The sequence below is a fragment of the Psittacula echo genome (genome assembly GCF_963264785.1).
Source record: "Psittacula echo genome assembly, chromosome: 4".
In the NCBI taxonomy this organism is placed as follows: domain Eukaryota; kingdom Metazoa; phylum Chordata; class Aves; order Psittaciformes; family Psittacidae; genus Psittacula; species Psittacula echo.
In genome coordinates, this window is record NC_137738.1 from 38678356 (window position 1) to 38695028 (window position 16673).

Consider the following 16673-nt stretch of genomic DNA (forward strand, 5'->3'; position numbering starts at 1 on the left):
AAAGAGTGCAGACTTAATCTCTAGTGGTTTACTTCTGCTTTGAAAAAAAAAAAGGAAGTTTTTCCTAGATTAACAGTTCTTCTCCTTTCATCCGTCAAAGGTACCCTATATTTGAGAATCCCTATCCTTTGACTATACATGAATCTCCGGTTACCTGTTGTGAATATTTTGCTGATTGTCCTGTGGACCTCATACCTGCACTCTATTCCGTTGGTGCTCGACAGAAACGTCAAGGTTACAGTAAGAAGGTACAATGTCTGGTATACATACAGGTATTTGAAAATACTGAAAATCAGCAGTGCTAAACAACGTAAGAGTGGCTATGCTAAGACTGAAGCTCCATCCGACTCATTATCCTGTCTTTGACAGTGACTAATCACAGATGTCTGGGGAGAATATAGCAAATATCAAGCCTGTAGCCATGCTTTCCTAATATGTTCTCATCACTTGCCATATTGAAGCAAGGAAGCTAAGGGACTTCCTGGATCAGGGGTGGTGTTTATAGCCATTGTTGAACTTTTTTTTTTTTTATCCCCTCCCCCCCCAGAGTAGATATGTCTTAATTAGTTTTTGAACTTGTGAAATATTGGAATCTGCAGTATCTGCAGTAATTTCAATGGCTTAACTTTGCACTGTATGATATTTTCTTCCTCAGTGTATTTGTTAATCTTCCAGGAATGGCCCATCAGTGGAGGCAACTGGGGTTTGATCACTCAGAGCTATCCAGAGATAATTATTACAGGGTAAGTGACACCGTAGTGTGGTAATAACTTTCTTAGCTGATTAAGTACAAGTGGGAATATTTTGTTTGTATTATACAAAAGTTTTCTAAGTGTGGTGTCAATTTAAGAAATAAGTTCACTAGACAAGCCGTTTGCATAATCTTCTTGAGGCATTAATAAGCAAGTAAAGCAAAACGTGGAAGAGAATGTCAGCACAAAATAATAGCAGGTGTTTTATAGGGATTATTATGATTTGGTATTGTGATTACATCTGCTTGCTGTCAGGATAAAACTTCTCTTTTCTTCTCTAATTCTTTGAAAACAGTTGCATAGTGTGCTAAAACATAGGAAGCCCATCAAATAGTTATTGAGTTCAGTTCTCAAAGTGAAGCCAAGTTTTTTATTTCAAAAAGGAAAACTAAATACTTAAATCTGTTTGTTTTGATCTCTTTTGAGACTGATCCTTCTAATACTACTCTAAGAAGCATAAACAAAAATTAATTTATAACCATGCAGTGCATCACTGAAAGTGAGAGCACCTCTAAAGTTTTTTCCAGAACAGCCCATTAAGCCTAATGAGGATTACTGTCACTTTATACTGTAAGTTATAGAGACTTTGAGAGAGAGTCCTGGAAGAAAAAAAAAAGTCATCTGATTCTTAATTTCAGGCATAAATAAACAAGTTAGGTGACTCATTTACACTGAAATACCGTATATGTAGGCATCTCCTTTACAAGTGTCACGACAAATAAAGAGCATCTTTTGAGAAACAACACACGGTAAGGTATACCAAACTGCTTACGGGAAATGCAGGTAACTGAAATCCATATTTAAAATGGAAAATTAGCATTAGTATCATGGAATTTCAGGGAGTTAGCCTTCAAATACTTTTTGTGTGTGTTTATTTTTTAATCCCTTCTGTGTAAAGTAATTGGGGCACGTTTGTAAAATACTGGCTTCCAGTAAATCATGAAAATAGTGTCAGTAAGAATTTTAATAGAAATAGAATGTTCACCATATATTTCTAATCAGTAGCCCAGAGGTCTAACAGTCCAACTAACCATTTTTTACCATCTTATTAATTTTTTAATATTTCATAGGCATGCTGATGGGTCAATCAAGTTTTGGGATGCCTCAGCAAGTAAGTGTTTTCAGTAGAGATTTTTTTCCTGTGCAGTAGGAGTTTTCTAAACTTACTGATTTCTCTAATGGAATGTAATTGTCAACTAGTCATTCTCATTATTTCCTGCCTTGTATAGAGTCAGTAATTCTATAGGAAACATTATTGTAAAATTAAATAAAATTAATGTTATTTCTTAGTTAATTGTTTCACTGTTTTTACCACCTCAGTGCATTGGTAGTCCAAGAGCCATCTAGAATGGAAGAGTTCTAAAAATTTTTAGAAGCACTTTATTGAGCATAGAGGTGCATTCTTTTTTAGTACAATTGTATTTCAGTAGGTTGTTTCTGTGTTTTTAGACAGAAGAAGCATGTGTTGAAGACATCAACTCCCCATAAATTACAGTATCTAAAAATGAGAATTGGAGCCAGTAGTAGTTTGTGCTAATAAAATGATCCATTTTGTGAAGAAAGGCAGAAGAACAGTTAAGAGACTTACCTTTGGTGGAACACTGAACAGGCCTGCAATCAGACACTGTTTTACATTTCTTTTCATTTAGAGGGTCAATTGCATCTAATGGTATACAAAACAGTGAGAAATGCAGTAAGAATTCAAATCAGAATGGGCTACACAGAGTTAGATGTTTTAATTAATCTAGTTCTGACTAACCTTACTCTTGGTACTTAAAAGCTGTCTGAAGCAATCTTGGAATCATTATCAGTTGTCTTTGAAAACTTGTGGAAGACTGGTGAGGTTCCAAAATGTGTGGCATGTGTGGGTGTGTGAGGCAACAGATGCAAAGTATATGTTTAAAAACTGGGAGGAGGAGTATTCAGAGTGTTAGAGAGCTTTAATTTCATTTTGGGATGGGGGTGGAACCCATGAGAGGGGCTGGGGGTGGAACCCAGCTTTTATTGATAGTGTATTTAAAAATTCTGTTCAGTATAGGATCTGTCAAAAGGAGATCCTGTTAAATGCATCTAGTTTCTTTCTAAAACAGATAAATCTGTTAAGGGAGAAACTGAAAGTACACCATATCTTGATTTTTAAACTTTTAAATCTCTGTAATAGCCCAGTCTTACAGATGAACTGGGGAAGTGTGATTCAGATAAAAACATGGAAATATGGAACAGGAGGAAGGATGCTAGAAACTAAGTTTTCCTAATGATATGACTAGTATGTGGGGCAGTGATCTGGGGCATTCACATACCTGTGAAGTTTGAAAGCAACGCCAAGACAGTTGAAAGAAAATGTAAGGGAGAATTAGAATTACAATTGAGAATGATAATGCTAATTCTTGAATAGCATTGCAGACAACTTTATTCAATGATTTATACTCAGAACTTATGTTCTGGGAAAAAAACCTGGAGGTCTAATGGATTGCAGTGCCAGCCTTGCACAATATAAAATTATCATTGGTATAAACAAGTTGGTATATGTAAAACCAATATGGATTTTTTTTTCCACAATTTTAAACTGTGGCAAGGCCTCACTAGAACAGTTCTCAGGAACACATTATCAATAAAAATGTAGGGTGATTAATTAGACAGGACAAAATAAAAACTGGAGCCTGTTAAGTCTGAGAACATCAGTGAGATGCCATGTATTTGAAATGCTATAAGGAGGAAGGAAAGGAACTTCACAAAGGAGCCACAAAGATGATTAAGAGAGTGGAACATCTTCCTTATGAGGAGAGGCTGAGGGAGCTGGGTCTCTTTAGCTTGGAGAAGAGGAGACTGAGGGGTGACCTCATCAATGTTTACAAATATGTAAAGGGTGAGTGTCAGGATGATGGAGCTAGGCTTTTCTCAGTGATGTCCAGTGATAGGACAAGGGGTAATGGGTGTAAACTGGAGCATAAGAGGTTCCATGTGAACATCAGGAAAAACTTCTTTACTGTGAGAGTGACAGAGCACTGGAACAGGTTGCCCAGGGGGGTTGTGGAGTCTCCTACGTTGGAGATATTCAAGGCCCGGCTGGACAAGTTCCTGTGTGATGTACTCTAGGTTACCCTGCTCTTGCAGGAGGGTTGGACTAGATGATCTTTTGAGGTCCCTTCCAACCCTTGGGATTCTGTGATTCACTTATCTGCCATAGATAAGCTTAAGTTGTGGGTAGATGTTATTGTATGAGATACCTAAGTATAGCTAAGCCTTGAGAAGCTATGAGGGTTAGTTGACACTGAAGCTTAGTATGTACCTCTCAGGAAAAGTGTTGGGTTGTCGGTTTTGGGGGGGGTTTTGTGGGGTTTTTTTTGGGGGGGCTGTGTGTGTTGGCTTTTGTTGCTTATGGTGGTGGTTTTAATACTAACTGATACTGAGTTGGTCAAGTGGTGCACTGCACAGGCAGAGTTGACACTGGTATTTGGTGCTTCTCCTCTGCCCTCTTTTGTTGAATATAATTGCTTTATGTATGGAGAGAAGTTTCTAAATTAAAAAAAAAACAAGATAAATATGTTTTTAGATCAGAACTAATTATCTTTTATTTTTCCCTAGTAACGCTGCAAGTACTCTATAAGCTAAAAACAGCCAAAGTATTTGAAAAATCACGGAATAAAGATGACAGGCCAAACACAGATATAGTGGATGAAGATCCATATGCTATTCAGATCATCTCATGGTGTCCAGAAAGTAGAATGCTGTGCATAGCTGGAGTTTCTGCACATGTCATTATTTACAGGTTCAGCAAGCAGGAAGTGACAACAGAAATCATTCCGGTAATTACTATAACTGTGTTTTAACTTTGTAGGTTTTAGCTATAAGAAGACTGCTGTAGCAATATGCTGTTTCATTGTCTTTAATTTTATTAATGAAACAGACTAAAATAATGGCCTCAAAACAAGGAGATAAATTTTTGTGAGGAAAAACCATAAATTATGAAATTCAGCAGAAGTGAAAATTGCACACTAATATTTTCAGATTTTGCAGCCAATAATAGTTCTTTGTTCTGTCTATCAAACTAAATAGTGGATCAAAACTTGGCTGTATTAAAAATAAAATGGAAAAAAAAAGTGATAGAGGTGTGGATTTCAAAAATTTCCAAAGCTTCTAGGCAGCTGATTCCTTTTTTCCTCCTGGATTTCTATTAATTACCATGTGCTTTGACAAAACTTCTATAGTGTGCAAAACTAGAAGAATAGAAGCATTTTAGACATGCCCTCAGGTCTATGAAGAAGTTTGCTGTGTCACTGTTTTATTCTGTGTAAGATACAATGGTGAGTTCTGTCACGAGAGTTTAAAAAGTCCTTTTTAAATCAGACACACGCATGCCAGGTTAAGTTACCTGAGTGTGTGAGGTGAAAGCTAATTAGAAGCCATTTAATTATAAAATACTGTATGTTCCAAGCAAGACATTAACTGTAATATAGTTGGCTTTTTTTCTTTGTTGGTTTTTTCCCTCTCTTATTCTGCCCCCTTCAAATTAGTTTCAGTTCAAGGAGATGAGGCATACTTTTTTCCTCCTAGTGTTTACTTATGTAGGACTTCACTCCCTTCTGAGGGAGTAGTTTTTCTAAATGATATTTACAAATCAGTGACTAGCAAACTATTCAGTACTAAAAATGCTTTAAAAAAAATACTCTTTAGTTCTTTGTTTCAGTCCATGATTTCTATTTTGCAGATGATAAGAATAAGAGCAGAAAACTTCCTTTACACAACACTACAATTAATACCAATATTATTATAGATCCAGCAGAAGGAAGTCTGAAATCATAACTTACTTAGTTCCTTAAAATGTATCATCTAGTTCAGTGCAACATCAAACACGGAACTAAGTCCCATGTGTACAATACTACAACAGTATAAACTATAGCTGTCTATATGCTTTCAAGTCTTCTCAGTTTTAGCATTCCCATACTACATATAACAAGTCATATTCATAACTGAGAATTTCTTAGGTTGCACAGGTTGATAATTGAATGGGTCTTGTATCCAGTATTTATTTTTTTTTTTCCAATATTAAGCAGCAAATTTTTATATATTGGGAAATAGGTTAGATTTCCAAGTTTTAGCAATCTTAAGATACTTGGTCTGTAGTAGTTAGTATAACTCTATTTCCGAAGGCTGCATTGTGTTTAGGTTGCATGTTTATTACCTTGTAAAATATCATGGTAGTTTAATAAAGTCCTGGATGTCACTTGTCATTAGTATCTTTAGTTGCACTTCATTTATTTCATACCTAGTTTTTTGAAAGGCAGAGTTTACTGATTTTTTATTTTTTTTTTCTTTAATTCACAGATGCTGGAAGTACGTCTGTTGTATGAAATAAATGATATGGAATCTCCAGATGGTGAGCAGGTGCCACCTTTACCAACTCCAGGCACAGGTTCCAATCCTCAATCCATTGTTCCCCAGTCTCATCCGTCTACTAGTAGCAGTTCCTCTGATGGACTTCGTGATAATGTCCCATGTTTAAAGTAAGTATATTTTGTTACATGTTTGAGTGTGAAACTTTACTAGAATATGTGATTAGAATATATGTACTTCGATATTATTACAGAAATGTAATATTTGGTGATTTTTTTTTCTTAATGTTTTCCAAAAATCTGAAAGTATAGTTCTGTTTTAAGAAATTAATATTACAATCTTGGTTTCCTTAAACTTCACAAGCTGTTTCTTAACAAAAAAGAAAAATAAAAGACAATCTGAGTGTTTTTACCATCTGACTGCTGCCTGCTTTAGGAAACTTTGGCATAGATGTTAGTGTAGTCAGATGCCCATGCTTTAGGGCAAACATTTTCAATAGCAACAGTATGGTTACTTGTAAGTCTTACTGCCCATTGAAATGAATAGGCAACTTAATTTTGATTAATTAGTTTTAAGAGTCTCCTTAACTTTAGGCCAAGCATGTCTGAATAGATTTCACCTGGTTTTAGAGCCTTAAGTTTTATAACCAAATCAAAAGCAATGAAAACTTTTACAAATAATTGAGGAAGTTGTTTGTAGGCTTAAGGTTAGGCTTAGAAATCTGATTTTTTTTTTTTTTTTTCATATAACTCTCCGAGGGAACTATTTTGTATGTTGGGAACAGGAAACAAATGTCCCGTTCTCATGGATCTTCATTTTGTATGATGCCTTGGAGTGCTCTTTGGAGCTTCCACATGTGCTTCTCACCCCCTTCCATTTTTCAAATCAGAGTTCTTTTGGGAACTCTGAAAAGAATGGGTAACTCCTTTGAGACACTGATGGCCTTTATTCAAGTCAATAAGGCATACTAATGCTGTAATGCCATGCTCTGAAGGGGGGAGAAATGACATATTTGTGATCACTGCTTAATTAATTTTCAATTAGGTAAGGTTATGAATCAAAAAGGCCCTTGAAGTGAATGACCAGTTCCAATGTGGCTTTTTTATGGCTGCTTTTATGTGTTGATCTTTTTTGTTGTTGTTGCAATTTTCCAACTTTCTGAAGTCCAGTGTAGTGTAAAATGCAATGATTTCTGAGCCCATAAGATAGAAATCGAGAGTGTGGAGATTCGTAAACAGATACCATGTTTTGTTTACTTTGCAGAGTTAAAAATTCTCCTCTCAAGCAGTCTCCAGGCTACCAAATTGAGCTAGTTATCCAGCTAGTGTGGGTGAGTGGAGAACCTCCTCAACAGATAACCAGCTTAGCAGTCAACTCAGCGTACGGCTTGTAAGTATAATCTATGCATATTTTTCATTGTTATGTTAAAGTGGTTTAAAATTATCTATTAGAAATTAAACTCCCATGTGTGTTCACATGAGCTGCACAGCAATGCAAGAGAGGCAATCAGTGTCCTGTGCTTAAAAAATAATTGGGTTTCGGTCGTGGCATATGCTGACGATGTAACATTGGAAACAAATCAGCATCACTCTTCTTCACCTGACACTGTATAGACAAAGAGTGTAATTTTTAAGGCTCTGTTAGGTTGGCAAGTACAATGATAGTGATCTGTTCTGCTCAGTGTCCTGCGTTTTTTATGAGAGCAATTAAACAATACTTAATTCTAAAACAGTAATTTATAAATCTGTGTAGTTTAGGGTAATTCAAAAAAATTAGGAAGTCTCTAAATGATAAACAGCAACAAATACAGAGATAAAATTTTATAAGCATTTGATTAGCACTGTCTTTCCTTCCACTTCTCTTCTTCCAGAGTAGTTTTTGGAAACTGTAATGGTATTGCCATGGTCGATTACCTCCAGAAGACAGTGCTCTTGAATCTAGGCACTATTGAACTGTATGGCTCCAATGATCCTTACCGCAGGGAGCCACGATCTCCCCGAAAATCCCGGCAGCCATCTGGAGGTGAGTAACCCAGAACTTGGTTTAAACTGGAAAGAAAGGCACAGCTGGTTATCTGAGCTGTTAGTGTATATTCTTTGAATACAAACATACTTTTCTCCATTGTGGTTTCATCCTTTCTCCTTGATCTGTCCCTAATGTTATTATTGCAGGTTTGTTACTTCACTTTTCCTTCAAAACTCCTTGGTATCATTACTTATTTTTCAGCGTAATGTGTGTGTTAAGAAAATGCATGTACAATGGATTGAATGTACAAGATTTTCATTTAATAACACAGCATGAAGAACTAGAGGTATCCTGGTATTTCTGATAAACCTAGTACCTATATCACATGCTTGTACAAACCCTTTAATATTAGCAGATAGCAAACATATCAGCTGGGATCTTTTTGCTTCCTATTTTAAACTTTAACTAGAAATGTTCCTGATAAGCTAAGGCATGTTGTGTTGTGGATGCTGTTTTCTTATGCTTGAGAGGAAGCCTTTGATTTAAATGAAACAAAAAAACTTCCAAATACAATATCGTAAAGTAAATCTTTTTTGAAAAAAGGGCTTGATTTAAAAACATACTGAAGGGTAATCCTTTGTAGCTGAGGAGGAGAGTGACTTTGCAGTCAAAATGCCAAACTTTTTATTGCCAGAAGAAAAACACAGTATTGTTAAATTATTTTCTCGTCCTCATTATGTAGTGAATACTTTTCAGCTAATTTGCAAAATGGCTGAAGACAGAATAATTAACATTGTCACTGCTGCCCTATATGATTATTTTTCAATAGGCAATAAACTGTTCAAAAAGCTTTGTGATGCTCTAGTGTTGGTTGCTCTATTTTAAGAGATCTGAAACAAGGTCCAGGTAAGTTCTTTAGATAATGTTTTATTGAAATTGAAATGGATGCTCTAAGATGCTTTTTAGTAAATCAGTGGTTTGAAAAAGATCCAGTTAGCACCAGTTAGATTATTTCTACTGAGGAAAACTGGTGTGAAAGTCATCAATGTACAGCAGAATGTACATGTTTGGTATCCTGTAAGGTAAAATATTTTCTTCTAATAAATAAACACTTTATTTAAAAAATTGCTTTTTGAGAGAAAGAAATAACTTTACTGGTTGACTGTTTTATTTCCTCTTAGGAATAAAGGTCTTGAATCCTGCTTCATGCATTTGGATTATAAACTGCTTTTTAGAGTGTCAAATGTTACTTGCTTTGTTTTCTTGTTTTTTGTTATTTTAATGTATTGAATCTGCCTAACTCTGATGTTCATGAATTGTCCTTTTTGCTCATGAATATAACTGTTACGTGAAATCGTATATTTTTTTTTTATCTTACATTTTAATACTAACAATCTGCATGGCAAGAGCATCTTACAAGCCTGATTATAGAAGTTACTCTGCTGGCTTTTCTGTCTTAAACATACTGTTAGTGTCTCCATCTTTCCTTTTCTCATTGCTTCATGAAGGTATGCTGACTGTGGCTTCTTGCATGTGCGGCCTTTCTAACTTATATTCAGAGTCTGTGAAAAAGCTTCGCACCTCTTATATAAGTAAGTCATTTCATGGCATTAAAATATCTTTGAACACCTAAATTTGATTTTTCACTTGCTCACTCACCATAAATATTTTGTTAGTCCATTTCAAGTAATTGTTACAATTTTAGAAACTGATTCTAATTTATCACATATCTGTTGTATTTCTTATTCATGGCATCTTCAAAAGAAATTTGAAGGAAAAAAAGCAACTGTGATAGTCTCTGCATTTTGTTTTTAAATAAATATCAAAATTAAAAGGAGATTCTGTCTCAGAAGTTACTGATGTCTACAGACCTGAGATCTTAGTTGCCAATCATAGTGTTTTGCAATCTGAGACTAGAAGCTTAGATTGGCCCCTTTCTGGCAGAAAAAGCTTCAGAACTCCAGTGTTAGATGATTTTTATCATTATTAGTTAACATTGTGAAAGGCAGTTATTTGTCTATTACGAATGAAAACTTACTTCTACAAAGATGTTGTTCATAGGGATTGAGAGTGGAGGTGTTTGTGTATCTCTTAGCCCTGTGGAGTTTCCAAGCAGTTTTGAAGTTCAGGTGCCTGTGCAAAGAAGGTAGCTTATTGGAACCATGATTTAGCTGAGGGCTTCTCTGACTTACTCCATCATTCACAACATCCAAGAGTTTGGAGAACATAAAGCTGATTTTTAAAAGCATAACACTGTTCCTTTCCCTAGGATGCCAGTTTTCTGCAGCCCTTGGGCAGACATAGGTAATCTCTCCCCATTTTTTAATGAAGGAAGGTAGAATAAAACTAAGATAAGGGAAGAATGACCTGTAGGATATTTTTTAATTAAAAAAATTTAAAAATGGGGTAATTTCCACCCCCCCCCCACACACACACACCTTGAGACCTTGAGATTGTGATCCAATTCTGTTAGTTCTGCTATTCTTTTCTCCAGCAAGAAAAAACAAATTTCAGAAAAGGTGGGCTCAACAGCCAAATACTACTGTGCAGTCTTCCCTCACCTGCTGACAAGGGAGAAAGGGAGCTTGACATGAAAGAAATGCCTCCACTTTAAGATGATGCAGAATTAAAAACCAGTCACTGACTAGTTTTAAAAACCTGCCACTGACTTATTATTGTGAAGGGAAACAAAAGATGGATGGAAGTCCCAAAACTGGTTTCTGAAGCCAATGACTGTAAAGCTGAATTTATATGGACTATTTAATTTAGAAATAGATTAAAACAGGTTTTGTGCAAAAGTTAGTTTCTTAACCATGTTGTTAATTCACTTTCCATACACTGTCCTGCCAATACCTTGGTTAGCTTGGAGCTACAGTCCTTTTAAAAACTGAAAATTTCTCTAGAGTTTTAATATTTCTCATTATTTGTAGTTCTTTCAATGTATGTGTTGCCCAGAATTCAATAGTTTAAAGCAATATTACTGTGTAATCTTCCACAAGTAAGACTGTTATATCAAAGAACTATCATTTGCTATATTTATAAGATTGGAACCTGTAGAGTTAGAACACTTCAGAAATGCAAGGAACTTATGCTTCCTTGCTTTTATTTTTCAAGTTATGCCTTCATTTAATTCTTTATCTTTTAAAAAAGTTGCATTTTGATACTTCTAAATTTTATTTTTCTATGAATAAGACTTTTTCAATTACTGAATAGCTCTAATAACCTTCAGGTAGTATTTGCACTTAGTTTCTCAATCTTCCTAGAAAGTGCTTATGTACTTGATGTGATTGCTTTAGAGAGTTGAGTATTTTTCCCATTCTCCGAGACTATCACAAGGTATTAAGGGGAGAAACAAAAAAGTCATACTAGCTTATGCATGCATTAAGACAAGTTCTTAATTAGTTACATCAAGTTTTGGTTCAAACAGCATGCAACAAAGCAGCATATTATTATTGCACATTGTGTCACAAGATTGGCAGGATTAAAAATTAAGCCATAACAGTACGGCAGGGGAGGTAGGAAAATATTGTTCTGTTACTCAACTACTTCTATAGGTTTTGTTCAGAAAAAGCAGCAAGAATTGGTCCTTCCTCCTTAAGGAACCCTTCTATTCTGTATGTTCCAGAATAAAATGTCTATTTAACAGATCATCATTATCTGCTTACATATTTGTTATTTAGTAAATGGCATGTCCTGAGTCAACCAATTGAAATTTAAAGACTTTTTTGGAGGTTCATAGAGTAAGTGTTTTAGATCTTCTAAAATATGAATGGAAATGCAAGATTTTCCCTTCACTTGTGTTGCAAGAATATGATATATGATGTATGTTTCTGTCATTTTTTTTCACTCAGAAAAGAAATTCAGATTCCCGTCTTAAAGCAGCACCTATTTAGAGACAAGGCTCTCTACACTAGCTAGACTGTAAACTGTCATTTCAGGCTAGCTCAACAGATACAAGCTCCCAGTTGGGATCGTGTTTTGGAATTTATCGGTGATTCATACCAGGTATATTCCTCATGTTTTGGATGGCAATTTCTAGTTTGTGAAGCATGCAGTATATGTGTTCAATGAAGGCGTGTCATCAGGTGCTTGTCAAGGATAAAAACAGTCAACTTTTTGCCTTTAGATCATTAGAGTGAAGGGAAAAAAAAACACAACAAACAACTTTGTCCATGTGCTGAGAGACATGAAGTGTGTAAGTAAAAGTCTTATACTGTGATGAAACCTCTATACTTGCTGTAGGCTTACACTGTTTAGAGACCTTTACTTTGTATACTGTTTACTAAGTAGGAGCCATTAAGAAAGTCAATATTGGCACCAAATTATCAAACGATTGGCAATTTTATGAATCAGCACCAAAATTTAGGGACAGCTGCTGTTTTTCCTTGCTTAGTTACATAATTAAGTTCACATAGGACACCAATCTTGACTCTTTTGCAACTTGCTATTGATGGGAGTTACAAGATTTTATGTGACTTCTCAGCTAGTACAATATAATACAACTTTTTATAAGTTAGTATTTCTTAGTTCTACCAGAGGCAGCTCAGGATTCTGACAAAATAGAAACAGTTCTTGCATTCATGTGACTTTTTTTTTATTATAATTTTTTATTATTATATACCAAAAAAATCTTTTTAATGTGATCCACAAGGGATTCAGAGCAGGGGTTGAGTCAAAGCTGAAGACAGTACATGTCTAGAACTCTTCTGGAGTTGTTTGTTCAAGTTGTTTTCTCTGTCCCCTTTTCCTTTGAAGTGGATCCAGACATGAAATATTTGAATTTTTAACTTAAATGTCAATTAAATCAATCCACCGTATTCTATGGCTAAGCCAAGTCCAGAACTGAATCAGAAAGCCTGATTGTTGAGCTTGCAGATTTTTTACTCCATTTTCCAAGTTAATTGTTTTTAGTTCTTATTTTTACATCTTTATATCAAGCTAGTTCAAATTGTAATTTTTAATTAGGCTTGTTTCCAGTCAAGTTGTAGCTTCCTCAGAGATATAATATATTATATCAGAGATATAATAACAGGAAGGGATTCTATAGGTACATTGCAAATGAAAGACTAGGAAAAACGTGGGCCCTCTCTGGAAGCTATCAGGACAACTGGCTACCCTGGATTTGGAGAAGGCTGAGGTAGGTTCTTAATGACTTCTTTGCCTCAGTCTTCACTGGCAAATGCTCTGGCCACGCCACCCAAGTCTTGAAAGGCAGACGCAGAGACTGTGTGAATGAGGACCTTAGGCCCACTGTAGAAGAGGATCTGGTTCATGACCATCTTAAGTACCTGAATGTTCACAAGTCCATGGACCTGATGAAATCCATCCACGGGTCCTGAAGGAGCTGGCAAATGAAGTTGCTAAGCCACTGTCCATTGTATTTGAAAGATCATGCCAGTCAGGTGAAGTTCCTGACGACTCGAAAAAGAGTAATATAACCCCCATTTTCAAGAAGAGGAAAAATGGATGATCCAGGGAACTACAGACCAGTCAGTCTCACCTCTGTGCCTGACAAACTCTTGGAGCAGATTCTCCTGAAGGGCATGCTAAGGCACGTGAAAAACAACAAGGTTCTTGGTGACAGCCAGCATGGCTTCATTAAGGGGAAATCCTGCCTGACCAATTTGGTGGCCTTCTATGATGGGGCTACAGAACTGATGGACAGGGGCAGAGCAGTTGACGTCATCTACCTGGACTTATGCAAAGCGTTCGACACTGTCCCGCATGACATCCTTGTCTCTAAATTGGAGAGACATCAATTTGATGGATGGACCACTCGATAGATAAAGAACTGGCTGGATGGCCACACACAAAGAGTTGTGGTCAATGGCTCAATGTCCATCTGGAGACCAGTAACAAGTGGTGTCCCTCAGGGATGGGTGTTGGGACCAGTTCTTGTTCAACGTCTTTGTCTGTGACATGGACAGTGGGATTGAGTGCGCCCTTAGCAAGTTTGCCGATGACACCAAGCTGTGTGGTTCGGTTGATACGCCAGAGGGAAGGAATGTCATCCGGAGGGACCTTGACACACTTGTGAGGTGGGCTGATGCCAACCTTATGAAGTTTAACCATGCCAAGTGCAAGGTCCTACACCTGGGTCAGAGCAATCCCAGGCACAGCTACAGGTTGGGCAGAGAAGAGATTCAGAGCAGCCCTGCGGAGAAGGACTTGGGGGTGTTGGTCGATGAGAAAATGAACATGAGCCGGCTTCAGCGTGCTCTCTCAGCCCAGAAAGCCAACCGTATCCTGGGCTGCATCAAAAGGAGCATGACCAGCAGGTTGAAGGAGGTGATCCTGCCTCTCTATTTTGCTCTCGTGAGACCCCACTTGGAGTATTGTTTGCAGTTCTGATGTCCTCAACAAAAGAAGGACATGGAATTGTTGAAACAAGTCCAGAGAAGGGCCACGAGGATGATCAGGGGAGTGGAGCACCTCCTGTATGAAGATAGGCTGAGAAAGTTGGGGCTGTTCAGCCTGGAGAAGAGAAGGCTGTGTGGAGACCTCATAGCAGCATTCAAGTATCTGAAGGGGGCCTACAGGGATAATGGAGAGGGACTCTTCATTAGGAACTCTAGTGATAGGACAAGGGGTAACGAGTTAAAACTTAAACAGGGGAAGTTTAGATTGGATATAAGGAGAAAGTTCTTTACTGTAAGGGTGGTGAGGCACTGGAATGAGTTGCCCAGGGAGGTTGTGAATGCTTCATCCCTGGTGGTGTTCAAGGCCAGGTGGGAGAGAGCCTTGGGTGACATGGTTTAGTGTGAGGTATCTCTGCCCATGGCAGGGAGGTTGGAACTAGATGATCTTAAGGTCCTTTTCAACCCTAACTATTCTATGATTCTGTGATTCTATATAGCTGTCTAAAGGTTAGGTGCAAAACGTGGCAAATGTCATGAAACTTAATTTATACATTAGTTAATTTTGAGCTTCTAGGGAGTTTTTAAGGCAGCATAGGTAATTTTTGTCTTTAATGATATTATTTGATTTTTTCTTTTTTTTTTTTTTTTTTTTTTTGTTCATTTTGGGGGCTTCCAAATTTTTTTCAGCTAGATTCAGAGAGATAAGCTAAAAACTTACTAGAATGTCAGTTTTCCATGTATTTGTGTTCTAGCAGGTTTTAGTCTTTGCAGTTCTGAAATGGAAACTCTTGGATCAATTTGCTTTTGTAATCCATAGCAATTTGCATGTATGCTGTAAATCTGAAACCAGGGAACTTTTCCAGGAAATCTATCTTACTGCCAGTGTGCATGCTGCTTCGATTAGCATACCTGGGGGCTCAAGATGAAGAGCAGTAAAGATTGCTACACTAGTTTCTTCTCACTGGGCATGGACAAACCCTCATAGCTCAAAGGCATAACTCAGATCATTTGTATTGTTCTCTGCTTAGTTTAATTACTAATACAGTCAGAGGTGAAATTACTTTTTATCTGCTCCTGTCCCTTCTTCACTCTTAGATAACAGGAGTGATGGCTATGCTTGGATTTCGAAGGTTTGTCCGTAATGGTTGCCATAATACACATTCTTTAGTGGGGTGAATTTTACCTAATGCATAAAATTAGGGGATTCTGGGCATTTTCTGATAGATCAATTGACCTGAGTAGTTCATTAAGATGTATATAAATTAAATCATAGCCTCAAGACTTCTTACAAAGAAATCAGATGTACAGGTGTGTGATTTCATTCTTGGCTAAAGGCTGTTCCTGTCAATGCAGCAGTTTTCCTCAGAAAACTAGTGTGAGAAGTTAAACTATTCAAATTAAGATAAAGAATGAAAATGCTTACAGGAAAGGGGAAAATAAGTTCCTGAACTGTGTGCTTAGATTTGTTCAGTTTGGCTCCTGAAGAAGCATGATCTAGAAACACAACTTTGTCTAAAAGCACAGAACAGGTTTATTCTCCCAGCATTGCTACTAAAACTTGTATTGCTTGTTGGAAGACCAGCATCTGGAATTTCAAAAAATCTTTTTACACAACCCTGTCTAGTACATAACATTTAAACTCCCATTCTTGTTTAAAACTCTCCTTTCAGAGGTCAAATAATACATTGTTAGAGAATGTGTACCACAATTATCCCATTGAGCTCATTGATTTACTAATAGATAAAGGAAAAGAAAAAAACCAATGTATTTATTTCTCCAGTGTAGTGGAAAGGTATAGCTTTCATCTGGGATTTCACTATACAGATTAGAATTGAAATCACCTCTTGCAATGTTGTTAAATGTAGGCTTAAACAAGGCTTAAGGTCACTTGATAATTTCACATCAATCATTGAGTTTTGAGGTTCAAGCTGCTTGTGCTTTTAGAAATCTTAGACTATTTTGCATAAAAGAAACTGTATGTGAATGCAACATACTTTTAATGTGTTGCCCATTGGTAGGGTATTTCAGGAGAACTTTTTTTCCTTTAATTAACAACTTTGATAATTGTATTTGGAAATCTTAAAGCTTTGCTGGAAGAGTAGTGCTGTTCCCATATTTTTTGTCATCTGTTAACATATATGTACAGATATACTAGTGAACATGTAGTGAACAGCTGTATAGACAGCCTTTGCATGTGCAAGCCCTTGTTGCCTTAGTCATTACCATTGCACCTTTCAAGCTTTTTGACTGTTTGAAATATTTG

The 16673-nt window shown here is 36.6% G+C and overlaps 1 protein-coding gene across 4 annotated transcripts in view; it reads left to right on the forward strand.

Annotated features, from left to right (window-relative positions):
• Positions 1–16673, forward strand: part of STXBP5 (syntaxin binding protein 5) — a 112660-nt gene that overhangs the window by 67333 nt on the left and 28654 nt on the right. For all 4 annotated transcript variants that reach the window (XM_080616821.1, XM_080616823.1, XM_080616824.1 and 1 more), the window contains exons 12-18: positions 101–248; positions 676–743; positions 1823–1863; positions 4338–4558; positions 6078–6256; positions 7350–7475; positions 7957–8108. In XM_080616821.1, the coding sequence (XP_080472947.1) occupies positions 101–248; positions 676–743; positions 1823–1863; positions 4338–4558; positions 6078–6256; positions 7350–7475; positions 7957–8108 (935 nt within the window). The remainder of the gene's footprint in view (positions 1–100; positions 249–675; positions 744–1822; positions 1864–4337; positions 4559–6077; positions 6257–7349; positions 7476–7956; positions 8109–16673) is intronic.